This window comes from Neofelis nebulosa, chromosome 3 (genome assembly GCF_028018385.1).
Source record: "Neofelis nebulosa isolate mNeoNeb1 chromosome 3, mNeoNeb1.pri, whole genome shotgun sequence".
Classification (NCBI taxonomy): Eukaryota; Metazoa; Chordata; class Mammalia; order Carnivora; family Felidae; genus Neofelis; species Neofelis nebulosa.
The window spans coordinates 16,251,205-16,277,693 of record NC_080784.1 but is presented as its reverse complement, the minus strand read 5'-3'; the positions used below and the strand labels follow the sequence as shown (position 1 = coordinate 16,277,693).

Sequence of the window (26,489 nt, the reverse complement as noted above, 5' to 3'; positions counted from 1 at the left end):
GACTTCAGCCAGGTCACGATCTCGCGGTCCGTGAGTTCGAGCCCCGCGTCAGGCTCTGGGCTGATGGCTCGGAGCCTGGAGCCTGTTTCCGATTCTGTGTCTCCCTCTCTCTGCCCCTCCCCCGTTCATGCTCTGTCTCTCTCTGTCCCAAAAATAAATAAAAAATGTTGAAAAAAAAAATTAAAAAAAAAAAAAAAAAAAGAAAATATCAATGGAATTAAGAACTGGTTCTTTGAAAAGATAAGCAAAATTGATATAACCTGACTCATCAAGAATAAAAAAGACAACTCAAAAATAAAATCAGAAATAAAAGAGGGGCGCCTGGGTGGCTCAGTTGGTTAAGCGTCTGACTTCCGCTCAGGTCATGATCTCACGGCTTGTGAGTTCAAGCCCCACGTCAGGCTCTGTGCTGACAGCTCAGAGCCTGGAGCCTGTTTCGGATTCTCTGTCTCCCTCTCTCTCTGCCCCTCCCCTGTTCACGCTCTGTCTCTCTCTGTCTCAAAAATAAATAAACGTTAAAAAATAAAATTTAAAAAAAAAATGTGCAGAGCACTTGAATAGACATTTTTCCAAAGAAGACCTATAGATGGACAAGACACATGAAGAAATGCTCAACATCACTAATCATCCCGGAAATGCAAATCAAAACCACACTGAGATACCACCTTGCACCCATCAGAATGGCTAGTATCAAAAAGACCAGAAATAACAATGTTTGTAAGGATTTGGAGAAAAGGGAACACTCATGCAGCACTGCTGGTGGGAACGTAAGTTGGTGCAGCCGCTATGGAAAACAGAATGGAGGTTCCTCAAAAAAATTAAAATAGAAATACCATACAATCCAGTAATTCGGTATTTACCTGAAAAAAATGAAAGCACTAATTAAGAATATGTGTACCCATATTTATTTATAACAGCCAAGAACACACCGAGTGTCCACTGACAGATGAATGGATAAAGAAGATACAGTATATGTACTCAAAGGAATATTACTCAGCGCTTAAAAAAAAAAAAAAAGAATGAAGTCTTGCTGTTCACAACATGGATGGACCTAGAGGGTATTATGCTAAGTGAAATAAGTTAGAGAAAAACAAAGATCATATGATTTCATTTATATGTGGAATCTAAAAACAAAACGAACCTAAAATAGACTCATAAATATAGAGAATAAACCGTTGGTTGCCAAAGTGGGGCAGGGAGGAGATGGAGAGACAAGAGAGAAATAGGGGAAGGGGATTAAAAAGTACAATCTTCCACTTATAAAATAAATAAGTCATGGTGATGAAAAAAAAGGACAGCATAGGGAATATAGTCAATAATATTGGAGTAACTTCGGTGATAGATGGTAACTAGACTTATTGTGGTGAGCATTTTGTAATGTATAGAACTGTCAAATCACTATGTTGTTCACCTGAAACTAATATACTTACTAGGTCAACTATATTTTAAACAAAAAAATTTTTAAGTGTCATTACAAATTTTTCAAACCAATTGGCACCACATAGGTCATTGCTCTTCATTCTTAATATAAAGTAAATGGCCAATAATTCATAGGGATATGTTTTGCAAACAGTGTGATATTTAGATCACGATTCTTTTGTAGATCATGTGGGCTGGAATGAACACAAACAACGATTTTTAGTTTGTTTTTAGAAATCTAAAGTTACAGTAGCCCCAGAAATAAAGGCAGGAGATGAGAAAATTACCTCTTTACAGCTTTTAACAAAATTAAAGGCTTCAGTTTGCCGATGGAATAGTTTCCAAATGGAAGGTGGTTCTTCTGGCTTGGACAATCTCGGTCTGTATACTGAGGACAATGGTTTCCTCTCATAACAAGCTGCTCGTTCTTCAATTTGCTTCAGTTTTGCTTCCCATTTTCTCTCCATTGGTTCAGAAGTTACGGGAAACTAAATCCTATCCTGTGTAAGATTTCTACCAATTAGTACTAAAACAAACAAGGACATCAATTTCTTTGTTTAGAATATATATACATATTTTTTTGGTAAAACTTCAAAACCCATTTCCTAATGGCTATTTCCTTATCCCGTTTATTTACTTATTTATTTTACATGGAGTTTTAATGCGAAATGAGAACATGGCTAGTTGTCAGATATCTTTCAATCTTGGTTCTTCTAACAGTGCTATGATTTTAGAAGTTCCCTGAGCCTTAACTGCAAAATGGGGATCAATGTCATCCCGAATACTTTATGTAATTATCAGGATACATGTGATAAGACCTAAGAAAACGTTTTGTAAATTACAAAGTCGCAGGTAAATACAAGTGGTTTCTGTATCATTATCGTTTTCACTAGAACCACTTTAATGCATCAAGCACTATTGACCTTGCCCAAGTCGTCCTACTACTTTGGCCATGACCCTTGTGCTACTACTTCTCAGGGCAGAGTTCATTTCCAGACACCGCTGTGCAACTCTTAGTTCCCTTTCCTTCTATGTTTCTATCCATTTCTTTTCTTTTCACCCAACACAGCCGTTAGTTGGGAGGACAACACCGTGTATAAATGGGAACTGCAATATTGGCTACTTTGGTTTCGGATGTCTATGTTCATCATAAGCACGACTGAAGACAGGAATCAATAAATTTTAATCTATGTCTGTTAATGACTGTAATTTTGTGATCAATGTGAAATGATGGTCTTTTAACACTTGTTTATTAATCTTATATGTTTTTGTTTGCATACGTTTCCATTTTAACCAGGTGAGGGGGCCAGGCAATACTTTTTCAACTTTTGATTATGTTTTACTTAGAAAAAAAAAAAAAAGGATGAGTTTTTAGAAGGGGAAAAAAGCTTGTATCGTAGGTAGATAATGGCCACAAAATTTTGCCATTCCTCCCATCAATAGCTGCTGTCTGAGCCCACTCCCACACTGACTCTGTGTTTGGTCATGTGACTTGCTTTGGTCACATCAACAATGTGAATCTCAATGTGTCAATGTCACATCAACAAATGTGAAGCAAACTAGTGGCATTAAGTGCTTTTGCACTGGATTTGGCTATGCTGTAGTCCCACCCTGGGACTGTCATGCCAGAATTCTAGCCTCATAGAGGATAAAAAGCCATCTGGAGAAGAACCCAGGTTACCCCAGGTAACAGCCAACATCAACTATCAGATATATTGAGTTAAGCTATTTTGGATCAGGCACCCACCAGAATTCAATGTGTGAGTAAGCCTGAGTGAGTTCAGGTGAGATCTGCAAAGCAGCTGTTCAACCCACAGAACTGGAAGAAAATATTACTTTTTGTTCAAGCCTAGAAGTTTTGGCTTGATGTTTTACACAGAAATAGAAACCCGATGTAGTCTCCCTCTTCATCAATATCATCTATGTCATAATTTACTGATATATAAAACACATACATTCATTTTGTAAGCCGAAATAACAACATAAACTACAGCATTTGAGGGAAACATTCCTATTTACCTTTCGCGATGCCTTTCCAGTACTTGTGCTTATCATGTCGATAAATATTCTCTGGAATTTTAGCAGAAAACCTTCCAACAACACAAACTCACTGGCAAATGATACGTTCCCGGGAAGGAAAAACAGGTTCATCCTAGAAGACTGAGATGGTAGAACGTCATGACTGTTAAATTTCACATTCGACTCCAACCCTAACAGACCTAAGAAAGATTGCTCTCTCAAAGTTACACCTGATCCAGATGAAAATTATAAATTACAAGCCAAGAGGGGCACCTGGGTGGCTTAGTCGGTTAAGCATCCAACTTCAGCTCAGGTCATGATCTCCCAGTTGATGGGTTTGAGCCCCACACATCCAGCTCTTATGCTGACAGCTCAGAGCCTGGAGTCTGCTTCTGATTCTGCGTCTCCCTCTCCCTCTCTGCCCCTCCCCCGCTGGCACATGCACTCTCTCTCTCTCTCTCAAAAATAAATAACATTAAAAAAAATTTTAATAAACATTAAAAAAATTTTAATAAATAAATAAATTATAACCAACATAATTCTAAAGATATCAACATAAATTTCATTACAGGTATGCCGAGGAAAGGAATACAACTTCACTGGATTGAAGAGACAGGATAATTTTTTTTAACGTTTATTTATTTTTGAGACAGAGAGAGACAGAGCATGAACGGGGCGGGGGGGTTCGCCAAAGAGAGAAGGAGACACAGAATCTGAAACAGGCTCCAGGCTCTGAGCTGTCAGCACAGAGCCCAACGTGGGACTCGAACTCACGGACCGTGATATCATGACCTGAGCCCAAGTCGGACGCTTAACCGACCAAGCCACCCAGGCGCCCGAGACAGGATAATTTTTGACGAAATGGCTTTTTCAATACGAAGTGATACGGGGGCTCCATAATGCTAGATTCTGAGTACAAAGTTTATTTTAATTTGTTTCACATACAGATAAAAATCCTCAACATTTAGACAACCTAAGTGAGAAACTGATTCTCTTCTATAAAATATAACTTTTAATAAAGCCCACTGATGACTTAATAAAGACAAGAAACACAGAATGCATTTAGATAGGATCTGTAGCTCTAGGATCTAACCAGTAACTGATGAAGAACAACCATGTACATGTTCACACTTAGTGACACTGACATCAGGAAAATTTTTGATTTTGTAAAAATTGCTGGCATGACCATGAGAGTATGGTTTGACAACTCACTGAACTGAGGAAACCATAGTGCCAACAGAGAACAAAGAGAAATTCAATATGTTATTCCCTCATGTTGTTTGCACAGTTCAAAAATTTTAACAGCTGGGTTCAGGGTTAGAAGACAACGGGGGGCCTGACTGTAGGAGCAGGAGGATTAAATGACAAAAGCAAAGGAAATGGAGAACAGGAAGGCATCTGGCATTTTGGTTTTGGACTATCATTTTCCTCATCTCTATCCTCTACGAGAAGAAACAGGTCACCAATTTTGAAATGCTTTTTTTTTTTTAATGTTTATTTTTGAGAGAGACAGAGCGTGAGTGGGGAAGGGGCAGAGAGAGAGAGAGGGAGACACAGAATCTGAAACAGGCTCCAGCCTCTGAGCTGTCAGCATAGAGCCCGTGCGGGGTTCAAACTCCGAAACAGCAAGATCATGACCTAGGCTGAAGTTGGACACTTAACCCACAGAGCCACCCAAGTGCCCCTTGAAATGATTTTAATTCCTGGTGGGGAAGGATTGTGGTCTTTTACATAACTGTGCAGCAAAAACCTCTTTTCACACAGGACCGTAACTATTTTTGGTAACAGTTTCCAAGTTCCAAAGAAAAATATTTGTTGTATTTTAAAATAGTAGGCTTAAGAGGGTTGATGGGGGGTGGGAGGGAGGGGAGGGTGGGTGATGGGTACTGAGGAGGGCACCTTTTGGGATGAGCACTGGGTGTTGTATGGAAACCAATTTGACAATAAATTTCATATATTGAAAAAAAAAATAAAAAAATAAAAATAAATAAAAATAAATAAAATAAAATAGTAAGCTTAAGAGCTCTATTATTTATTTCTTCACACTGTGCCGCAATGTTCTTTCTTCTTTCTCCTCCTCTTCTTTTTTTAAAGTCAGCTCTGTGCCCGATGTGGGGCTTGAACCCATGACCTCAGGATCAAGAGTCACAAGCTCTAGCAACGGAGTCAGCCAGCCAGGCACCCCCGACAGTGCTATTTAATTTTTTTTTAATGTTTATTTATTTCTGACAGAGAGAGAGAGAAAGAGCATGAGCAGGGGAGGAGCAGAGACAGAGAGGGAGACACAGAATCCAAAGCAGGCTCCAGGCTCTGAGCTGTCAGAACAGAGCAGGATGTGGGGCTCGAACTCATGGACTGCGAGATCATGACCTGAGCCAAAGTCGGCCGCTTAACTGACTAAGCCACCCAGGCGCCACATCCCACAATGCTTTTTTCTTAACATTGCAATTAACCATGTTCAATACTGATTTTACAACTAAAGGTGGTCAGGCTAGAAAAAAGTCTGGCTGAGTCATTTTTGAGGAACCAGCCAACCTCAATAGCCCTGGATTATGCCCAGACTTGCCCAGCTAGCACACTTGGTGGCTGGAGTCCCAGGAGCAGCTGGAATACAGATTCCCGGCCTCTAGGGAGAGCTAAAGCCTGGCCATGGTTCTCCCTGGTGTGCTTCTAGCTTCTTTCTTCTTTTGTTTTATCACAAGTCAGCTTCTCCCTGTGCCCTGAGAAAAGATTCACCAGTATTTTGTTTCCTGGCATGTATGTTCCAGTTCCAGTGTTTAGTAATGTTCTGGTATTTGGCAATATTTTCTTAATAAAATCCCCTTGCTGGCCTCCTGGAACACATTTATACTACTTCTCCCGCTACTAGAATATTCATAATCAAGTATGAGATTAAAATTCATTTACAGTAATACTGTTATAGAAGATTATATCCCAGATGAGTAACACCTGAAGAAATTAACTACACTAATTGAATCTTCTCCCCACCCCCCACTCCAGTCACTTTGCCTCTCTATGCTTAAACAAAAGTAAGTCATATGAAAATTTCCCTAAGGGCACCTGGTTGGCTCAGTTGATTAAGCATCAGACTTCGGTTCAGGTCATGATCTTGAGTCGGTGCATTCCAGCCCTACGTTGGGCTCCATGCTGATAGCTCAGAGTCTGGAGCCTGTTTTGGATTCTGTGTCTCTCTACCCAAGCCCGCTCACACTCTTTCTGTCTCAAAAATAAACATTAAAAAAAAAAAAAAAAATCAAATTTCCCAAAAATTTCTGGTAAGGAATAACAAAACATACAGTGATATATTATTCTTCTCCAGCTTCCCCTTTCTACCACCCCCGGTGGATCATCCATCCGAACAGCCTAACTCTGCCAGACTAATCACCTTTAAAACCAGATTCAGAACTTTCCATAGGGCCACTCATTAATGGTTCAGAGCATCACTCAGTTCACACTTTGATTCACCTCAAGAAGTCCAAACTCTCTCCAGAATCTGGACCAGATTCTAAACCGCTTTACAGCCTCTAGAATCTAGACCACTTAATCATTTTATTTCTTACCACCAAATGCATAAGGACCACTTCCTGTCCCTGGCCAATTACAAGCACCCTCTGGCGTAGATTCCTCTCACCTGGAATGCCTCGCTTGCTTTTCCCAAATTCTTCCTCTTCAAGGCCCAGATCAAATTCTGCCACCTCTGAGACAACTCTGTCAAAACAAATTACTGGACTCAGAAGACATTTCCTCTAGCCAACTGTTCTACTATAGTTAAAGTTTCACTAGACAAATTAGCATAATTTACAGGAAAACAAAATCTGCTGCTGCTTTAACTCAAGCATCATTTTGGTAAGAAATTCCTGGGCACAGGAAGGGGCGTGGGCATCTCAGGGTAACAGGACTTACTAACAGTACCAGTTCCTTCCTTAGAAGTAGGAGCTGGACCACCGGTAGGATTTGGAGGGGGTCGCATTCTTCAGTTGCATTGCGGCAGAGAATGGACTGCCAAACACTGGACCGCTCTCAATTTGGGAAGGATAAAGAAAGGATCTGAGTTTAACCCCGGTAACTCTTTTAGCAAGAGCAAATGATTTAACTGTCTTCAATACCTGTAGCGACTGTAATTGGAATTCCTACCTCTTGGAGTTGTAGAGAGAATACAATAAGAAAGTGCACTGCAAAAATGTACTAAGCACTCAACAAAGGGGTGCCATATATACAAGACGATGCATATTTATGTACAAATCGCAGCCCCCGGGTTTATACCTGAATGGGCAAAAATGTTGGGGAGCAGGCTAGTTCTTAACGTGGATATCATGAAGCTCTTGAAATTTGGTGAATTTCGTGCTCAATTGTGTTGATATATTCTCCTGCGAAAACGATATGTTGCTTGCATCAGGGTCTGAACGGAGATTGTGAACGAAAACGGGCGGGGAAATCAGTAGAGCAGGGAAGGATTCGGATTTAGGGACAGTAAGTGGGGGGGGGGGGGGTGAGCTAAGGAAAGCGAAGTACAGATTTACCAGCGCGGGTCGCGGCCTGCTCCCTTTCCTCCCGGAGGTCTGCCGGGGCCCGCCTTTGACTCCCTTCTCTCTGCTCCTTGGGCCTCGTGAGGCCTTCACGTCTCCGTCCTTTTACTTTCAGAAGCCCGCGCCACCGGCGGAAACCCGTGGGCCCGCAGCAGCAGGCGGGGTCTGTCTTCAAACCCCGCGCGAGGGCCAGGCCAGAGCGTGAGGGGGCGTGCCGGCAGGAGGGCGCCGGGCCAATGAGAGGGCGGCATTGGTGCGGAGGGGCCGGAGAAAGGAGAGCACCAGGCCTATGAGAAAGGGGCCTGGGGCGGTGGGGACGAGAGCTTGCCGGGGTTGGAGGGACGTGTCAGCGCTGAGACAGGCTGAGCCGAGGGGGCGGGCCCGGGGCGGGGCTAGCGGGGGCGGAGCCTGCTCTGGAACTCACCCTTAATGGGCAGCTGGCGGAGGGCTAGAGAAACGGAGCCCGTGCGGAGAGGCGCAAGTCGGTGGCCGTTGTGTGGAGACTGTGTGTGCGGTGAGTGCTGCCATCGCCCCTTCCTGCCGCGGCCCCGTCAGCCCTAGGCCCGCTCCCTCCATCCTCCAAAGCCCGGCGCCCGCCGGGCCTGCAGCTGCTCCGGGGGGAGTGGAAGAGATGGGCAGGGTCTGTGCGGCGGATCCTTTGTTACGGCACCACATGGGTGTGAGAACGTGCACCGAAGCCCGCTTGGCAACAGAGCCGAGCAGGGGTGGGGGAGACCGGGCCGAGGAGCGGAGATCTGGCTGGAGGGGCCGAGCCCGGAGGACGGGAGAATGGACAGGCCGGGCCGGAGCATCGAAGCCGGATTGCCGGAGACTAGACCCCGGGCCTGGGGACGAGTGGGGGGAGGGGGCGCCGAACCCGGCAGTAGGAGGAGGAGCCGAGAGCCGAAGGCAGCGGGATGCCTGGGAAGGTAGGGCGGCCTTGGGCTAAGATTTGGATCGGGAAGAGAGGAGCGGAAGCTCGGCGCCCAGAAACCGTGCCCCTGGGGGGCCGAAGGCGGGCCTGGTGGTGCCGAGAGGCGCGGCCCTCGGGGCCGATCCTCCCGTTACTGGACGACCGTATGGTCTTTGCTGCCTGTTCCGTCTCGGGCGTAGATTTTCTCCGGTAGACTGTGTGACTCAGTTTTCCAGAGACGTAACTTCAAGCATTGAATTCCAATTCCTTTTCAGACCTGAGGGCTTCCATAAGTCCTTGCAGCTCTTCCCTGTGGTTAAATATCCATTGCCAAAGTCCCCTAGGAGCTGCTTTGAAACCCCCTCAGGCCATGCTGAAAATTGCGCCCTTCTCACACTTGTCACTCTTGATTTGAGTGGTCTGTTCTCAAGCCATGCAGAAGCTTCCTCTCTCCCTGTACTCAGTAAAGGGCATCCAAGCCAAGAAACCAGGAACCAGCCTTCTCAGCTACCGCGCCCTGTTCTTTCCTCAGTTAGCCATCAAGCCTCTGGACCTCCTGAATATCCGCCACATCTGTCCACTTCTCTGCATTCCTGAGAGCCACCCCAGGCTCTCACGTGGCTACAACAGCCTCATTGGTCTCCGTACTTCCAGACCCCTTCCCCCTTTCTAGTCCATTCTTCACAGCACAGGCTGAGTGATGTTTACAAAATAGAATTCCAGAAGGCTTATCCTTTGCCCATAGGACAAACCCACTGCCTTAACGAGGCTAACAAAGCCAAGCACGGGTTGGGTCCTCGGTCTCCTCCCCTGCCTTATCTTTCATTATAGCACCATTTCACTTTCTGCACAGCCAGGCTGATCTTAATACCTATTCTCTGCCTGGAACACTCTGCATTCGCTCTCTCCCTTCTTTACATCACATTTCCTTGTGGAACTTCTACTTAGGTGTCTGTTCTCCTTAAGTACTTCAAGGTTTAAGTCTTCTCATCATGTGTTCCTTCTGCATCCTGCATTTCCTAAGAAGGAAATGGCATATCCTTTGCAATTGCTAGTTTACTATCTCCCCTACTAGTTAGTAAGCAAATTCCATGAAGTACTGTGTTTATCTTGTTGTTCCTTATTGTCTTTCCCCATGTCTAGGGCCTGGCACATGTTAATGCCCGGACTACAGTATTATGTGTTTTTTTTTTTTTTAAATAAGTAAGCCCTGTTTAGAAAAAGTAAACCTATTTTAGGATTACTTGGCAAATTATAATTAAAAGATGTGGATTAGAAAGGAACTGCAGAACTGAAATATGGAGACGCTGTAACAATGTGAATATGCAAGATAGTAACAGGTGCTGAGCAAAGTGATTAGACCAGCCTGTATCAAAATGTGCTCAGCCACTTTGAATGTGTTAGAGTTACGTGATCTCCAAGCTTAAATCATCCCTCTCACACCTGATGTTTGAGCTTTGGTTTTGCTTTGCTTTTTTGCAAAAGAAGGCTTTCAAAGTTAGAATGTGTTTTAACAAAGGAGCAAGTTATTAAAGTGTGGTGATAAAACCTGTTCACAATACAAAGGAAATGAAACATGGTACCTATTTAAATCATCAGATTTGCTTTTGCTCTCCTTAAAAAAAAAAAAAAAAAAAAAAAAAGGCCTTTCTTCCTGCCATTTTAAGAGACTAACGTGTTGTCTGATATAGACATTTATAATATTTCTTTACTGTTTGCTTTCAAACCTAATTTAACACAGCCTACAGCTTCATCCTCCTTCAATGCTAAAAAGCAGTCTTTCCTTTCACGGATGCTTTCAGAACAGTTTTGGTGCCTAGTATTAGATCTTTAAACTCTGCCTCAAAGGTAGGAAGCACTGGTGTTTGGGCCCCCAAAAAGATGTGGGAATTCTTCAACTGTTAAGGTGATGTTCTGTACACATTTAGTAAATATAAATGTAATGGAGGGGAATAGGCACTCTGTTGTCAGAAGACCCGAGGCCAAGTCCCAAGGGCATCCCTTACTAGCTCTTTCGTAGATTAGGCATAAATTATATACACACCTCATAGGGTGGTTGTAAGGATGAAATGGACGTCTGTTGACGGTGCTTTCTAACTATGTAATGTTATTTCTCTGCCTATTTTGGTTTTGCCTGCAAATTGCTTACAGAGATTCTGAGTTCGAGTAAGAAAAAGTTAGGTGATCCCTACTGAGCACTGTCTGGCATCTGGCTTGTGGAGGCACCTCTGAATTCCCCGGGGGGTACAGGCGAGTCCCACACAGGGATGGGACCCACGGCTCTGCCCTCACTGCATCCACTCAGGTTGACCGCAGTACTCTGCACGCAGTTGTTCAGGTAATTATTATAGCACAAATGACAATTGAGTAAATACTGCTCACTCTGACTTTTCCCAGTTTCAAACCTTCTCTCCCTGGGAGGATTTTTTTAAGTCAGGTGATTGTAAACACGAATCTGCGTGTAGAGAGGAGTGGTTCTGAGTGGGCAGGAGAAAGTCTTGTAGGTTAGCTGTAATTTTTATCAAAGGCATTCGGGATCCTTCATTCTACATTTATTTTATACACAATTTGGCTTTGAATGGGGGGTGGGGGTGGGGGGGCAATTCCAGCCTGTCTTCCTGGGCCTGTGGCCCTTCCAGAAGAAAGGAAAGAATGATTTCATTTGATTCTATGGCACCACTGAACTTAGTCTAGTTTATTCTGTATTTAATTCTACTTGCTGCTCAGTGGGTTTTCACCTCAATTACAAAATAAATATTAAAAGAATGACTACTCGGTCCAATGACAACATCCAATTCAGTGAGTCTTACAATTCCCCAAAGAAACTCAGAGACTAGATGGGAAACAGTTTCCATAAAACCCCCAGTACATTAGAGCTGAAGTCTTTTCTTATTCAAACTATTTGAAAAGTACGTTTTTCTGTTTCACTTACTAAATTTGGATACATGACTGCTTTTCAGACTTTGTCCTCTGTAATCGGTTATAAATACAACCCTGATGTTTTTCAAGTTCTTTGGCAAAAGCATAAATCCCAGAAATCCTAATGGGAAGGCTTCACCTTTACTTTAGAGGCATACAGAAAATATGTCTTAATAACATACTGAATGCTTAACATGAAAGCAGTTATGTGACTTTTAGAAGTAAATTACCCAGTGGCCTCAGAAACACCATAACTGTCATCCTTATTTTCTTCATTAATTAGAGTAAGTGCACTTTATACTATTTCTGTGTCTCTGCTATCAGTCTCTGTCATGTTATTTATGCTCTTTGCTGCTTCTTAATTAGAGCTTCTAGGTTATGGATTTTAGTTTCCTATCTTGAAATTATGAATAGTGTCCTATAGGGTAGTAAGTCACGTAGAAGAGTGGGAGTCCTGGCTCTGCCACTTAAGTTACTTAACTGCTCTGAGCCTCAGTCAGCTGAACTGTAAAATGGGGATGTTAACGTCTCAGACCATCACTGGAAGAACTAATCAGAAATACAGTGTGTTGTTTTGTTTTTTTTTTTTTAGATAGATTCATGGAGTTGATTCATAAGTGAGTATTCATTCTGATGCCTCATTTTGAGATTTCAAACCCTTTGAGACCAGGCTTTATCCCTTACCTCAGTTTCTTGTAGGGTAGCCCCCAGGAACAACCTACTGATGGGGGACAGGTTAGCTGAGTAGGAATCTAGCAAACTGTTTATACTATTTTAAAATCTTATTTGGAAATCTCTGCTGTAGACACGCTTTCAAACTATTCATGTTTAATAACAGAGTTTTGTGGGCTTTTACAGAACACTTCATAACTTCATATAGAAATTGCAATTTTAGAAATTAATTTCCATTCTGCACCTTAACTGTAGATGACTTTCTCTGCTTTATTGTATTATTGCAATACATGATGGTCCCTTTAGTTGGCTAACCACAATATAAATAGGAAAACATTACAACTCTTCACTTGTTTAGGAAAACACAGTGTGAAATGTTTAAATATCTGTTTCAGAGTGACAGCAAATTTATACTGAAAACCTGTTTTTAAACTTGAAGATCTGTTTGTATCTTCAGTGGCAAATGCTAAAAGAGTCTAGGAACTTGAGAAGTGACCCTAAGACCCACAGTCAAGTTGCCATCTAATGCCAATTGGTCCACTTAAATTTTCTCTAGGACCTAATATATATTCAGAAATCTACTTTGTGAGCAGCAGCATCCTGAATTGGTGGGAAAAAATAACATACATCAGTACAGCAGAAACAATTAGTATTAAGTTCATTGCTGCACTAAGATATATTTCTTAAATCCTTCATATCTTCCCACTTACGTTTTGTCAAATGAAAATGTTCTAAGAACATAGACTTCTGTTATCATTTACAGCATTAGATGTTTCCCTTGAGGGATCATTTTTTTTCCTTCAAGATGAGATCACCATGCTCAGAATAATTTATATTCAGCCAAGCATTAGCTAATGGAGGTGAGGTAATGCTAAATGTGACACATTAGTAAGTTCTGCGAGAACCACAGCGCTGATCCCAAGAGTGTGGATTTGCTACTTTCACGTGGAAAAAGCAGATGGTGACAAGGAGAGAACAAATGTGCACGAATCTGAGGCAGTGAGGATTTTATTTACCATTATATAAATTTACGATACTAGATGAAGGTCAGCTGATACTGTCACAATGTATAGTATTCAGATTCTGGTAACAAAAGCCATGAAGCATGTTACAGTATTTTTTCCTGAGAAATCCTTATCAAACACTATAATCCTACTCTAAAGAATTCATATTTTTCCTTTCAGCCACCAACTGCCTTTACTGCAACAAGATCGCACATCTCGTGCCTAATACCAGATATTAATAAATTACGATTATTTGTATTAAGCTTGATCTGTATGAAACTGTAACTTTTAAGGATGATTTGGTCGGAGAAAGTTCAGTAGAGGCACCCGGGTGGCTCGGTTGAGCATCTGACTCGATTTTGGCTCAGGTCACGATCCCAGGGTCGTGATCAAGTTTCACATCAGGCTCCGCACTGGGTGTAGAGCCTGCTTGGGATTCCCTCTCACCCTCTGCCCCTCTCCCGCACCTGCGTACTCTCGCTCTCCAAAAACATTAAGTTAAATTAAAAAGAAAGTTCAGTGAAAAGGAAGTAACTACGTAAAAGTCTCTTATTATTTAAATGAAATCTTAACACTGATATGAGCCAAGAAGCCAAATATTTTAAAACTCTGGAAAGCTGGTCACTATTTAAATTAAAACTTTCTATAAGGATAGAATAGTTTCATTCCACAGCTTATTGTTGGCAAAAGATAAAAAGGTTGTTAGAAATTAGTATTTCAGTCTGAGAATCACTGCACCGTTGGCCAAAGTGTTTGACAGGATCTCTTAAGGGCTTCAGTCCCATGCGGGAACCTACCAGCATTTAGGGGTTCCTGAGCACATACTGTACATTTGGAAAACTCATTCACAGGGCCAATTTGAGACAAACCCTGGGGGCCAGAAAGGACACTGGCAGGAGCTCAGGGTTCAGCTTAAGAAATTTCTTTTTTCTTTTTTTTAATGTTTTTATTTATTTTTGAGACAGAGAGAGACAGAGCATGAGCAGGGGAAGGGCAGAGAGAGAGGGAGACACAGAATCTGAAGCGGGCTCCAGGCTCTGAGCTGACAGCACAGAGCCCGACACGGGGCTTGAACTCACGGAGTGTGAGATCATGACCTAAGCTAAAGTCAGATGCTCTACTGACTGAGCCACCCAGGCACCCCAAGAAATTTCTATTTTTATTAAGTCGTCTTTCCCACTGTGTTTTCAGTCCAGATTTACTACAGGCTGGCCATAAAGTCTTGAAACATATATAATACTATTTTCGTATGGATTGTAATACAACAATAAATCATTATATATTTACCTGTGTTTTCAGAATTGTTAGCCACTCTGTAACTATTCTCTCAATTCATCAAATTAACCACGACTTTGTTTTTTAGCAAAAAATTATGGATGGATAGTTTTTTTGAGTTCTAGTCTGCCCACTTAGAATTAGCCTGCATGGGGCAATTTGGGCTCTAGATTTATGGTTCAAGGACATTTGAGGTTTCCTGTACCTGATACATGTTTTTTTCAATGTGTGAAACAGAAAGAGAAAGAAAAAGAGGGAGACTAGAACATGGCACAGAGCAGTTAAGGAAGGATTGCTACTTTCATAGTAGACATGATCTTTGTTACTATTTTCTAACTTTAAAAATAATACATGGCACAAAAACACTCAGATCAATGGAACAGAATAGAGAACCCAGAAATGGACCCACAAACGTATGGCCAACTAATCTTTGACAAAGCAGGAAAGAATAGCCAATGGAATAAAGATAGTGTCTTCAAGTGGTGCTAAGAAAACTGGACAGCAACATGCAGAGAAATGAACCTGGACCACGTTCTTACACCATACACAAAAATAACTCAGGCAACAACAGATGTTGGCGAAGATACAGAGAAAGAGGATCTCTTTTGTGCCGATGGTGGGAACGCAAGCTGGTGCAGCCACTCTGGAAAACAGTACGGAGGGTCCTCAAAAAATTAAAAATAGAACTACCCTCTGACCCAGTAATTGCACTACTAGGTATTTATCCAAGGGATACAGGTGTGCTGTTTCGAAGGGGCACGTGCACCCTAATGTTTATAGCAGCACTATCGACAATAGCCAAAGTATGGAAAGAGCCCAAATGTCCATCGATGGATGAATGGATAAAGAAGATGTGGTATATATATATACAATGGAGTATGACTCGGCAGTCAAAAAGAATGAAATCTTGCCATTTGCAACTACGTGGATGGAACTGGAGGGTATTACACTAAACGAAATTAGTCAGAGAAAGACAAAAATCATATGACTTCACTCATATGAGGGCTTTAAGGGAGAAAACAGATGAACATAAGGGAAGGGAAACAAAAATAATATAAAAACAGGGAGGGGGACAAAACATAAGAGACTCATAAATATGGAGAACAAATAGAGGGTTGCTAGAGGGGTTGTGGGAGGGGGGGATGGGCTAAATGGGTAAGGGGCATTAAGGAATCTACCCCTGAAATCACTGTTGCACTGTATTATAACTAACTTGGAAGTAAATTTAAAAAATAAAGTAAACATACACCATTTAAAAAAAAAAAAAGGGCACTTGCTGTGATGAGCACTGGGTGTTGTATGTAAGTGATGAATCACTGGGGCGCCTGGGTGGCTTGATCAGTTAAGTGTCCGACTTCGGCTCAGGTCATGATCTCATGGTCCGTGAGTTCGAGCCCCGTGTCAGGCTCTGTGCTGACAGCTCAGAGCCTGGAGCCTGTTTCAGATTCTGTGTCTCCCTCTCTCTCTGCCCCTCCCCTGTTCATGCTCTGTCTCTCTCTGTCTCAAAAATAAATAAACGTTAAAAAAAAAAAAAAAAGTGATGAATCACTGAATTCTACTCCTGAAACCAATATTGCACTGTATGTTAATTAACTAAAATTTAAGTTAAAGATTTACAAGATAAATTAATATAAATAAATATAATAAAAATTTTAAAGTTAAATAAATAAATAAATAAATAAATAAATAAATAAATAAATAAGAACAGTACGGGGGCCCCTGAGTGGCTCAGTCGGTTAAGCATCCAACTTTGGCTCAGGTCATGATCTCATGGTTCATGGGTTCAAGCCCTACATCGGGCTCTGTGCTGACAGCTCAGAGCCTGAAGCCTGCTTTGGATTCTCTCTCTCTCTCTCTCTCTCTCTCTCTCTCTCTCTCTCTCTCTCTGCCCCTCCCCCACTTATGCTCTGTCTCTTTCAAAAATAAATAAAATAATTAAAAAAAAATTTTTAAACAATACAGATATCATAGAAAAAATAGAAAATAAAATTTTAAGGAATGAATAAGTTGCCAATAATCCCATCCCCCAGAGATAGCCACAGTTAACAGGTTAATATGTAAAGATCCTAGATAATTACTTTGGGTCTTTTTCTTGTGTTTGCTTTGATGGAGATTATTTTATACAGCTTTAAAAGCATTTTTTTAATGTTTTATTTATTTTTGAGAGAGAAAGCATGAGTGGCGGAGGGGCAGAGAGAGAGAGGGAGGGACAGAGGATCTTAAGTGGGCCCTGTGCTGACAGCAGCAAGCCCGACGCAAGTCTCGAACTCAACTGTGAGATCACAACCTGAGCCTCAGTTGGACACTCAACCAACTGAGCCACCCAGGCACCCCTGTAACCTATATCTACTTAGCCTTACATTATAAGCATTTGCTATATAATTGATAAGTACTTTTTTGTACTGTTTATATATTTTGATTAAGAGAGGGCTGGGGAGAGACAGGTAGAGAGAATGGGAGAGAAAATCCCAAGCAGGCTCCACACTCAGTGCAGAGCCTGATGCAGGGCTTGATCCCATGACTGCGAGTAATGACCTGAGCCACCCACGTGCCCCTTGTTAAGTTGTTTAAAAAACTTTTATACCAGGGCTGAGTGTAGCCTGCTTAAGAGTCTTTCTCTCCCTTGCCCCTCTCCCATGTGCCCTTTCTCTCCAAAATTAAAAAAAAAAAAAAAAAAAAAAACATTGTTTTAAGTTTTATAGCTCTATTAGCCAGTGTATGGATATACCACAACTTAACTATTCTCAGTTCTCGATATTCTCAATATTTTGTTGAAAAGTGCGTATCCTTCCCTCCCCACCCCCACCAACCCCTGGGGCTATTTTTTTAGGCTGCATTCTTAGAAGTATGATTTTACCAGGCCAAACTTCAAAGCATTTATTGAGGGGTGGGAGGACATATCAAGATGTTCTCAAGAGATGATCCCAGTTGACGTCCCTTCCAGTAGTGCATGAGAATGCCTGTCTCACACACCTCTCCTCATATTGTGTGTGATCGGTTTTAGGTATGACTTGGTTCAAATACATGGGTAAGTCCGCACAAAAATACAGCTAGGACATTTTGGGATTCTCGTCTCGTGGCTGATCTAAATATAGAGGAAATAGGAGCAATCCCAGGGAAGTACCTAATCCTCCCTCTGTCACACTCACCATCTCTTTACACGGTGTGCCTGATATTTGTCCTCCTTCCCATCATGGCAGATGAACCCTCTCCTGTTCTTAGCTGAGACTGACACCTCCCCACATGTGAGCTACATCCACAAACCCTTTCATCCCTTCAGGAACTTTCTCTCCTCTTGCCCTTTTAATTTCTCACTTTACACAGATCAGTCTCACCAGCATGAAAGCATGCCTTCTATAACCTATCTTTAAAACCAAACAACTTAAGAAATCTCTGCCCCCTTGTCCCCCTCCAGCTACTATCCCATTTCTCCTTTCCCCTTCACTGCAAAACTGTTTACTCACTTTTGTTATCTTTACTCATTTTCCTTCTCCCATTTTCTCCCCAACCCTCTGCGGCAACATGGATCCTTTTAAACTATGATTTTTGAAAAGTATAAAATGTGGCTGTTGGGTAAATGTAAAATAAATGTGTCAGATATTTTAAAGCATTTTTTTTAATGTTTATTTATTTTGAGAGAGAGACGGGGCGCCTGGGTGGCTCAGTCGGTTAAGCGGCCGACTTCGGCTCAGGTCATGATCTCGCGGTCTGTGAGTTCAAGCCCCGCATCGGGCTCTGTGCTGACAGCTCGGAGCCTGGAGCCTGTTTCAGATTCTGTGTCTCCCTCTCTCTGACCCTCCCCCGTTCATGCTCTGTCTCTCTCTGTCTCAAAAATAAATAAACGTTAAAAAAAAAAAAAAATATTTTGAGAGAGAGAGAGCGTACATGTGCAATTTGGAGAGATGCAGAAAGAGAAAGGAGCGAGAATCCGAAGGAGGCCCAGATGCAGGAATCGATTCCATGACTGTGAGATTATGACCTGAGCCAAAATCAAGAGTCAGATGCTTAACCGACTAAGCCACCCAGGCGCACCAGACATTTTAATTAATAATAGAACCAGTAAAGATATTAAGACCAGTTCAAAGGAGAATTGGAAGAACAAACATAGACAATTAGGTATAATGAAATGAATTTGCTAATAGAAGCAAAACTGGTTAATATCCTATAGGGCGGTAATACATCATTTGAAAGGGTCCTCTTTTCTACAGGTTCAAAACCAACTGCATCATTAAAAGACACATTCATTTTTGTTGCTACAGACAAGAATCATTTGCATGGCCATCCATTTTCCATGACTTATCTTCCTACAGAGTTGTAAAACAACCTACACAGTACAAGGTCAGTCAAAAGACACCCTATAAAGTCAAGATTCCTCTTGACAATGGCCAGCACCACACTGAAATGATATACAGTAATTTCTTTTGCCCATTTCCAAGTGTTAGACAATTTTTCCTGACATTCCTCTGATACTCCCCCTGCTGCAGTCACCTTAGTCTCCTACTGGCTCTCTAAATACCAGAGTGCCCCAGTGTATCTCCAGCACTGATCTCTCCCTGATTCCAGACTCTTAACTGCCTGCATCCACTGTTCAACTCTAGTCTAAGCCATCATCATCCCTTTCTAGAACTATTCTTTAAGGCTTTCCATTGGCCTATGTGTTTGTGCTCCAGTCTTCTGCAGTTAATTCTCCACTCAGCAGTGACAGTGATCTTTTGAAAGCATTCCTTCCCTCCTCTGCTTAAAAACACACCAATGGTTTCTCCTTGCAACCAGAATAAAACCCAAGCTGCTCTCAGCTCCTGAGGGCCCCATGTGATCTCACCTTTCCTACTCCATTTCTCTTCCCTTCCCTCCCCTCCCTTCCCCTCCCTTGACCATGCACTAAGTGAAATTAGTCTTCTTTCTGTACCATGAATACACCAAACTTTTTCAGAGACGTTGTACTCGGGGGTCCTTCTCTGGCAAGGATAGCCTCAATGTCTTGGATCTCGATGTAAATGTCACTTCGGAGATGGCTTCTCCAACCACCTTAGCTAAAGTAGCTCGCACTCCCAGTCTCTCCAGTACTTTACCCTATTTTATTTTCTTCAGAGTTCCAATTAGTGTCAGAAATCTTACTGTCAATCTGTAACTATTCTTCCTTTCTAGGATGAAACTTTCTTGAAGGTAAGAACTTTGCCTTGTCTTCTACTCTGTCCTAGTACTTACAATGGTACCTAGCACAAAGCATGTGCTCACTAAATATTTGCTTACTTACTAAAAGAGGGTTCATCACTATCCTCCCGTGATTTTGTAGAAAGCCTGTAGGAAACAAGATGGTAGAAAAGCAAAAAAGTCTTTGTGTTAGAAATGCAAAATGAAGACTGGCGTTGAGAGAAGGTGAAATGCTACCCTCCTCTGTGGTTGAATTGAAATGGTGACACTTCCTTTCCTCCATATTCTTGTCTCCATCTTTCCCCACCACGGGTGCATATAATATTTAGGGAGAAGGCAGGAAGGAACTTAACTTTGGAGAACAAAAGAAGTCTCCTTAGCTCTTAGGAGGCCTTGAAAGGGGTGGGCTTTGGTAGGGATTTTCAGTTTGGGAAGATGAAAAAGTAAGTTCTAGAGATGGATGGTGTGATGGTTATGCAATAATGTAACTATACGTAATGTCACTGAATTGTACACTTAAAATAGTTAGGATGGTAAATTTATGTATGTTTTATCACAATTTTTTAAATTTAAAAGTGGGAAGGGAGGCTAAGGCTTTCTATATAAGCTCTGTGGTTGAGTAGGTCCTGTTGATGGGCTAGTATATTCTTTCAAGATTCCCGATTTTAGCATACGAGTTAGGTTAAAATTGTATCTTGGTTAGAATTTCTGAGATAGCCAGGGCTTCCAGAGGCTGGAGAAAGCTGAGCAATTTTGGCCTTGTTTTTTCTCTCTTCTTTATTTAAGGAGGCAGATTGCCATGGGAAGTACCTTTACTTCTGGAAGGCTAGAGAAGACATGGGAGAACTCCAGAAGACAAGTAGTAAGGACCTGGCTTCCTCGGAGGCCTCAGAGCAGAGTGGGAAGGAAGGGGCCTCAGTCACTTAGCTCTGTGACTGTGGACCAAGTCATTTAATCACTAAAAGTGGAGTTTCCTGACTTGTAGGAGTGTCGGGAAGAGAAAAGGTCACATGCCCAGCACAGTGTCTGCTGTATAATAAGTGCTTTGATTGTTAAGGACTTGCGCACTGCATAAGGTAGGCTAGAATTGTCTGATGGAAGCATGAAAGCAGAAACTTCAGTTCTTACTTCCTGGTTTCCCAGGCCATCCACCCCACCGCCCTAAACGAGAAGTCGGGATTCTCAAGCCCAGTTTCAGAATAAAGATTATATGGAGGTTTGGAACTTCTTGGTGCTGTATCTCTCAAGAATCTAAAGCATCGTAGAATAGTATGATGTGAGGTATACTGTTGTGATGGGGCCTTTCTGGGTTTTGTTTTGATGGTGTTGAGTTAGAAAACTGAGTTCTTATCAATGAATGACCTGCTCTGTTGCAATAAGTTGCAACTGGTATCCTGGTCGGGTGGGAGTGTACAAATGTAAACATTGATCAAGCCGCATGCTTCTTCCCTGTATACTGTATGGACTTCATAGCTCGCTTAAAAAAGAAAGAAAGAGACAAAGAAATGGGCTTAGAAGGGATCATTGTTTTCAGGTTTGACTCACAGAAACATTTAATAGAGGAGGTGAAGCTGGGGAGGGGGGTAATGCTAATGTAAAAATGTCCATATAAAGCATTAATTTGGAGAAACCATCATTGGAATAATTAAGAGGAGGCAGTGATCTTATAATAACAGATTTTGATTACTTCCTATCTTTATATTCTAGTTAGAAGTACCCATGGAGAACAGTGAAAACTCAGTGGATGCAAAATCCATTAAAAATTCAGAAACGTGAGTATTTCTAATACTATCTTTTTTTTTTTTTAATTTTTTTTTTTTTTTTAACGTTTATTTATTTTTGGGACAGAGAGAGACAGAGCATGGACGGGGGAGGGGCAGAGAGAGAGGGAGACCCAGAATCGGAAGCAGGCTCCAGGCTCCGAGCCATCAGCCCAGAGCCCGCCGCGGGGCTCGAACTCACGGACCGCGAGATCGTGACCTGGCTGAAGTTGGACGCTTAACCGACTGCGCCACCCAGGCGCCCCTCTAATACTATCTTTATAATCAGAGAAAGGCATGTGTACGTGACACAGCGAACTTTGAGAAGGAAACAGAAAGGGCTTTCAAACCAGAGACACCCAGCCAGCTCCCTACCTCAGCAGCTGTGTGGCTCCGCATGTCTACTTAGCCTCCCTGAATCTTCTTAAAATCAAACTTTCACGAAACTATGGGGAGGATGGGGGGAAAGACGAGGTACAGTGCCTGACCCACAGTAAGAGACCCTAACCTGGAAGCGGGATGCCACAGGAAGGGCAGAACTTGCAGATCTGGATGGTTCTGTGCTTCCCTAAATCCTTCTGGAGGATGAGAGCTTCTGTGTTTGGGGGAGATTTTTGGCGTTGTGTTTATCTCTGAGGGACAAGACTAAAATGAAATGACAATTCCGAGTCTGGGGAAGAATTGCCTGGTTTTAGATGATCTTGTACCCTTTGTTTTTCTGTCTTCCTTTTTGTAATATTTTACATATTAATGTTTCCCATAACCAGATGTTGGAGAAAGAAAAAAGATAAAACTCAAAACACTATTAATTTAATTCATGTCATTATCCATTTGCAATCTCTTGGAGAACTTTGAATTCTAAAATTTCTTTCTGAGACCTGATATTACTATTTTGGACCACCCAGGGAAGTAGTAGTTTTAGTACTAAATAAGAGTATTACAGAACTATTTTTTTTTCAACGTTTTTTTTTTTTTTTTTTTTTTTTTTTTTATTTTTGGGACAGAGAGAGACTGAGCATGAACGGGGGAGGGGCAGAGAGAGAGGGAGACACAGAATCGGAAACAGGCTCCAGGCTCCGAGCCATCAGCCCAGAGCCTGACGCGAGGCTCGAACTCACGGACCGCGAGATCGTGACCTGGCTGAAGTCGGACGCTTAACCGACTGCGCCACCCAGGCGCCCCAGAGTATTACAGAACTATTAACAGGTTACCAATAAAGATTTAGCGGTGTCTGTTTCACTAAGGAGATTTCCTAGAAACTAAGCTTTTGAAATGCACTCTCCTTTTAGAGGGTTTGGGGATTTTTTTAAAAACCTTTTTAAATGATACATGCATTTTCCTACCTTTTCATATCATATAGAATATAATTTTTTTACCGGTTTTATTCATTTTTGAGAGACAGAGAGCATTAGCAGGGGAGGGGCAGAGAAAGAGGGAGACACAGAATCCGAAGCAGGCTCCAGACTCTGAGCTGTCAGCACAGAGCCCAACGGGGGGCTCAAACTCATGAACTGTGAGATCATGACCTGAGCCACCCAGGTGCCCCTAGAATATAATTTAATAGCAAATTGCATGGGAGCCCAAAACAGATTTAGGTCGTTTTTGTCCTGTGCTAAGTTATCCTCACGTCCCTTGGTTTTTTGAGTCTCTGCTCTTTATCAGGCAGCCCCCTCCCCCCACGGCTCCCCCAGCCTGGCTATCCTACTGCCTCCTAGGAGGCAGCAGGAGGTGGAGAATTACTGTTCTGGGATCCATTATCTATATGGTCTCCAACAAGTCAGTCTGCTTTCAGAGTGTTGATTTTCTCACCTGTAAAATGTGGGGATCTTCACCTGTAGCTAAATATAATAGTTCCTTTCTGACCTTGATTGCTTTCATGTACTATTTTCATCTTTTTCCAACAATGTTTTTAGAATTGCATGTAATTGCACGTAATGAAATACTCTCCGGTTAAAGGCATGATGAGTACGTGCACTTTAGGTATTGAGGTTTGGCTGTTCCTAGACCTGGTATTTACTGATTCTTGGGCTAGATCAGGGTTTGGGCTTCCAGTCTATTTTGGTCAAGTATTATTGGAATGTAGCCACACACTTTGACTTACATATTGTCCTGGGCTATGTTCACCAGCAGAACGGAGGAGCTACAAAAAACACAGGCCTCAAATACTTGATATTTGGCTCTTCTGGAAAAAAAAAAAAAGTTTATTGACCCTGGTCTAGGATTAACAGAGGTTTAGCGACTTTCAGACAAGTATTTTCCAGTTATTTACAACAGTGATTTTCTGTATTAACTATTAATTCGTTTAACTCATGGCATTTAAGGAACAATTTAGGAATTGTGGTAAATATTGTGCTTCACGTCATATATGCATTTTGTTGCTTTCCTAGCATTTCAGGGTAATTTTTAAGACGTTGCTCTTACCTTGAAAGGTAAAATATCTCACAATATTACAAGACATTTAAAATGTTTAAAGCATAAAATGTATGTGATGGAATTCTATACAATTTAGAGGAAAGCCAAATGTGGAGATTAAAAGCCTGGACTCAAGTCCAACAGGTGCTCTTGGCCTCGGTCCTGACACGTTATCTGCATAACCATCTACACATTACTTAGCCTCACAACAGTCACTTCCTCATCCGTAAAATGGTTTCTTGTGAAATTTAAATCAGGAAAGGCCTGCAGCACACAGCCTAACACCCACCCAACAAATGTGAACTGTCCGTATGTGTTATAAAAGTTGTATTGATGTGAACAGCAGCATTGGCCTTTCTATCTTTGTAAACTGTTTGATTTCCAAGCAGAAAGATCTTCCATGGAAGCAAATCAATGGACTCTGGAATATACATGGACAACAGTTACAAAATGGATTACCCTGAAATGGGTTTATGTATAATAATTAATAATAAGAACTTTCATGAAAGTACCGGTATGTATCACAACCTAATTTTTAGTCCTTTTCAAACATCGTCCTGTTTACATTTGGTATCATTTTAAAAATAGAACTGATGTTATTAGTTAGTAAACGATAACACAGAATAACCACAAAGTAAGGATGGAGCAGGACCCTTCATGTCCTGCAACACATTATGAACTCTCCATCTTCTATCCACCATCATAATCTCTCCCTCTTCCTATAGCAGGCCTCCTATCTGTGTGTTGGCTTTTCTGCCCTCGTTTCTTTATCCCCCTGTTCCCTCTTTAACGCTAATGGAAGGAGTCAACAAATAATAGGTAGTAGTATTTTTTCATTCCAGGAATTGTACAGGGCACCTGGTAGGTATTCTCTTGTTTAATTTGCATAACAACCCTGAAAAGTAACCACGGTTAGGTGCTGAAAGGTTAAAATTCTTGCACAGAGTCACACAGATAATTTAATAGCAGAGCTGGGACTTGGCCTTGGTGTGCCCGACCACGCCCCCAGCCTGAGCTCTCAATCCACCTCCTGGACTCCTTCACCTGTTTGTATCTTCACTTGCTCTACTGACTTTTTCCTTTCCCCCTACAAAAATGACAGAGCCCCATTTGAAAGAGACCTTTCTTTTACCCTGCTTCCTCTTAAGCTTTCATCTCATTTTTGTCTCCTCTAAATTTTGAAAACATGTACTTCAAGCTTGCTGTTCTCACTTCTTTCCATCCCTCTTGAATCTGTTTCCTCCACTACCTCTCCACTGAAACTGTTCTCTTAGATTTACCATGGCCTGATCACCAAATCTCCTTCCCAGCCTCTATGCGGAGTGCCACTTGAATCTACTAATACATTGCAGACTTTATTTTTAGAGAATATAAAAAATAAAATCCCCTACAATCCTAAAAAGCTAATTAATATCTTGATGTATTACTTGATACTTTCTCCTGACCGTTTCTCTTGAAGCTTAATTGTATTCATAATACGCAAGCAGTATTGTATCCTTATCCCTCTTAACGTCATATAAACATTTTTCGTGTTCCTATATAATCTTCAGATTTTTTTCTTTTAATGATCATATAGTATTCCATTTGCTCCATTTGTATAATTTACGATCTGAATGGGCTGTTTTTCCACTTCTTATTTTTTAAACTGATGCTGTGATCATTCTGTGAATTGGCATATCGATCACATTAGAATTGATTTTTAACTAAAGAAATTAGAAGCAGCAGATCTAATTTAGGAAGCTGTCTACCAGAGTGGTGGTGAAAATGGCCAAAAGAAGCCAGGTGGCACTGGAAAGATAAGTGGGCCTTGGCGTTAGACTAGTTATGAAGAATGAGGACACGGTGAATGGGGATGGGTGTCTAAATCCGAATGGCAGCATTCTGCATTGCTTTTGGCTGTAAGTTGAGATGCCGCCTTGAACCATGGGACATTCTGTCTCACATTGCCAGTTATGATGCCCACTTCCTGTAGGATTTTACACTGTTGAATATGTTCTTTAACAACCATAAGAACAAACAACAAACCGGTAGTCTGGCTTTAGAGCAGACTTTAGAGCATTAGAGTGAGCTCTTTTTCTGCTTTGAAATTTGAAGGTCAGGGCCTTGCAGTGATCTCTTGACAGTATCATACTTTCGGTTCTACTATTAAATAGCTCACAGGGGTGCCTGGGTGGCTCAGTCAGTTGAGTGTCTGACTCTTGGTTTAAGCTCAGGTCATGTTCTCGTGGTTTGTGGGTTTGAGCCCCGCGTCGGACTCTGTGTTGACAGCTCAGAGCCTGAAGCCTGCTTCGGATTCTGTGTCTCCCTCTCGCTCTCTCTCTCTCTCTCTCTCTCTCTCTCTCTGCCCCACCGCCTCCCCTGCTCACACTCTGTCACGCTCTCTCTCTCTCTCTCTCAAAAATAAATAAACATTTAA

General features: G+C 41.9%; 2 protein-coding genes across 14 annotated transcripts in view; one reads left to right on the top strand and one right to left on the bottom strand.

Moving 5' to 3' along the window:
* Positions 1-8,184, bottom strand: part of PRIMPOL (primase and DNA directed polymerase) — a 56,134-nt gene extending 47,950 nt beyond the window's left edge. For 2 of the 8 annotated variants that reach the window (XM_058719971.1, XM_058719972.1), the window contains exons 1-4: positions 7,959-8,181; positions 7,070-7,146; positions 3,439-3,579; positions 1,707-1,919 (exon numbers count right to left, since the gene is read on the bottom strand). In XM_058719971.1, the coding sequence (XP_058575954.1) occupies positions 1,707-1,886 (180 nt within the window). In that variant the 5' untranslated portion in view covers positions 1,887-1,919; positions 3,439-3,579; positions 7,070-7,146; positions 7,959-8,181. Of the gene's footprint in view, positions 1-1,706; positions 1,946-3,438; positions 3,580-7,069; positions 7,147-7,701; positions 7,838-7,958 lie in introns of all 8 variants that reach the window. The other 6 variants (XM_058719969.1, XM_058719968.1, XM_058719973.1 and 3 more) reach the window with 6 other exon arrangements.
* Positions 8,185-8,359: 175 nt separating this feature from the next.
* CASP3 (caspase 3) overlaps positions 8,360-26,489 on the top strand; it is a 23,956-nt gene continuing 5,826 nt past the window's right edge. Inside the window, exons 1-4 of one of the 6 annotated variants that reach the window (XM_058719989.1) lie at positions 8,405-8,478; positions 11,029-11,215; positions 21,609-21,673; positions 24,460-24,587. In XM_058719989.1, coding sequence (XP_058575972.1) covers positions 21,621-21,673; positions 24,460-24,587 — 181 coding nt within the window. In that variant the 5' untranslated portion in view covers positions 8,405-8,478; positions 11,029-11,215; positions 21,609-21,620. Of the gene's footprint in view, positions 8,479-11,028; positions 11,216-20,687; positions 20,764-21,608; positions 21,674-24,459; positions 24,588-26,489 lie in introns of all 6 variants that reach the window. The other 5 variants (XM_058719991.1, XM_058719986.1, XM_058719987.1 and 2 more) reach the window with 5 other exon arrangements.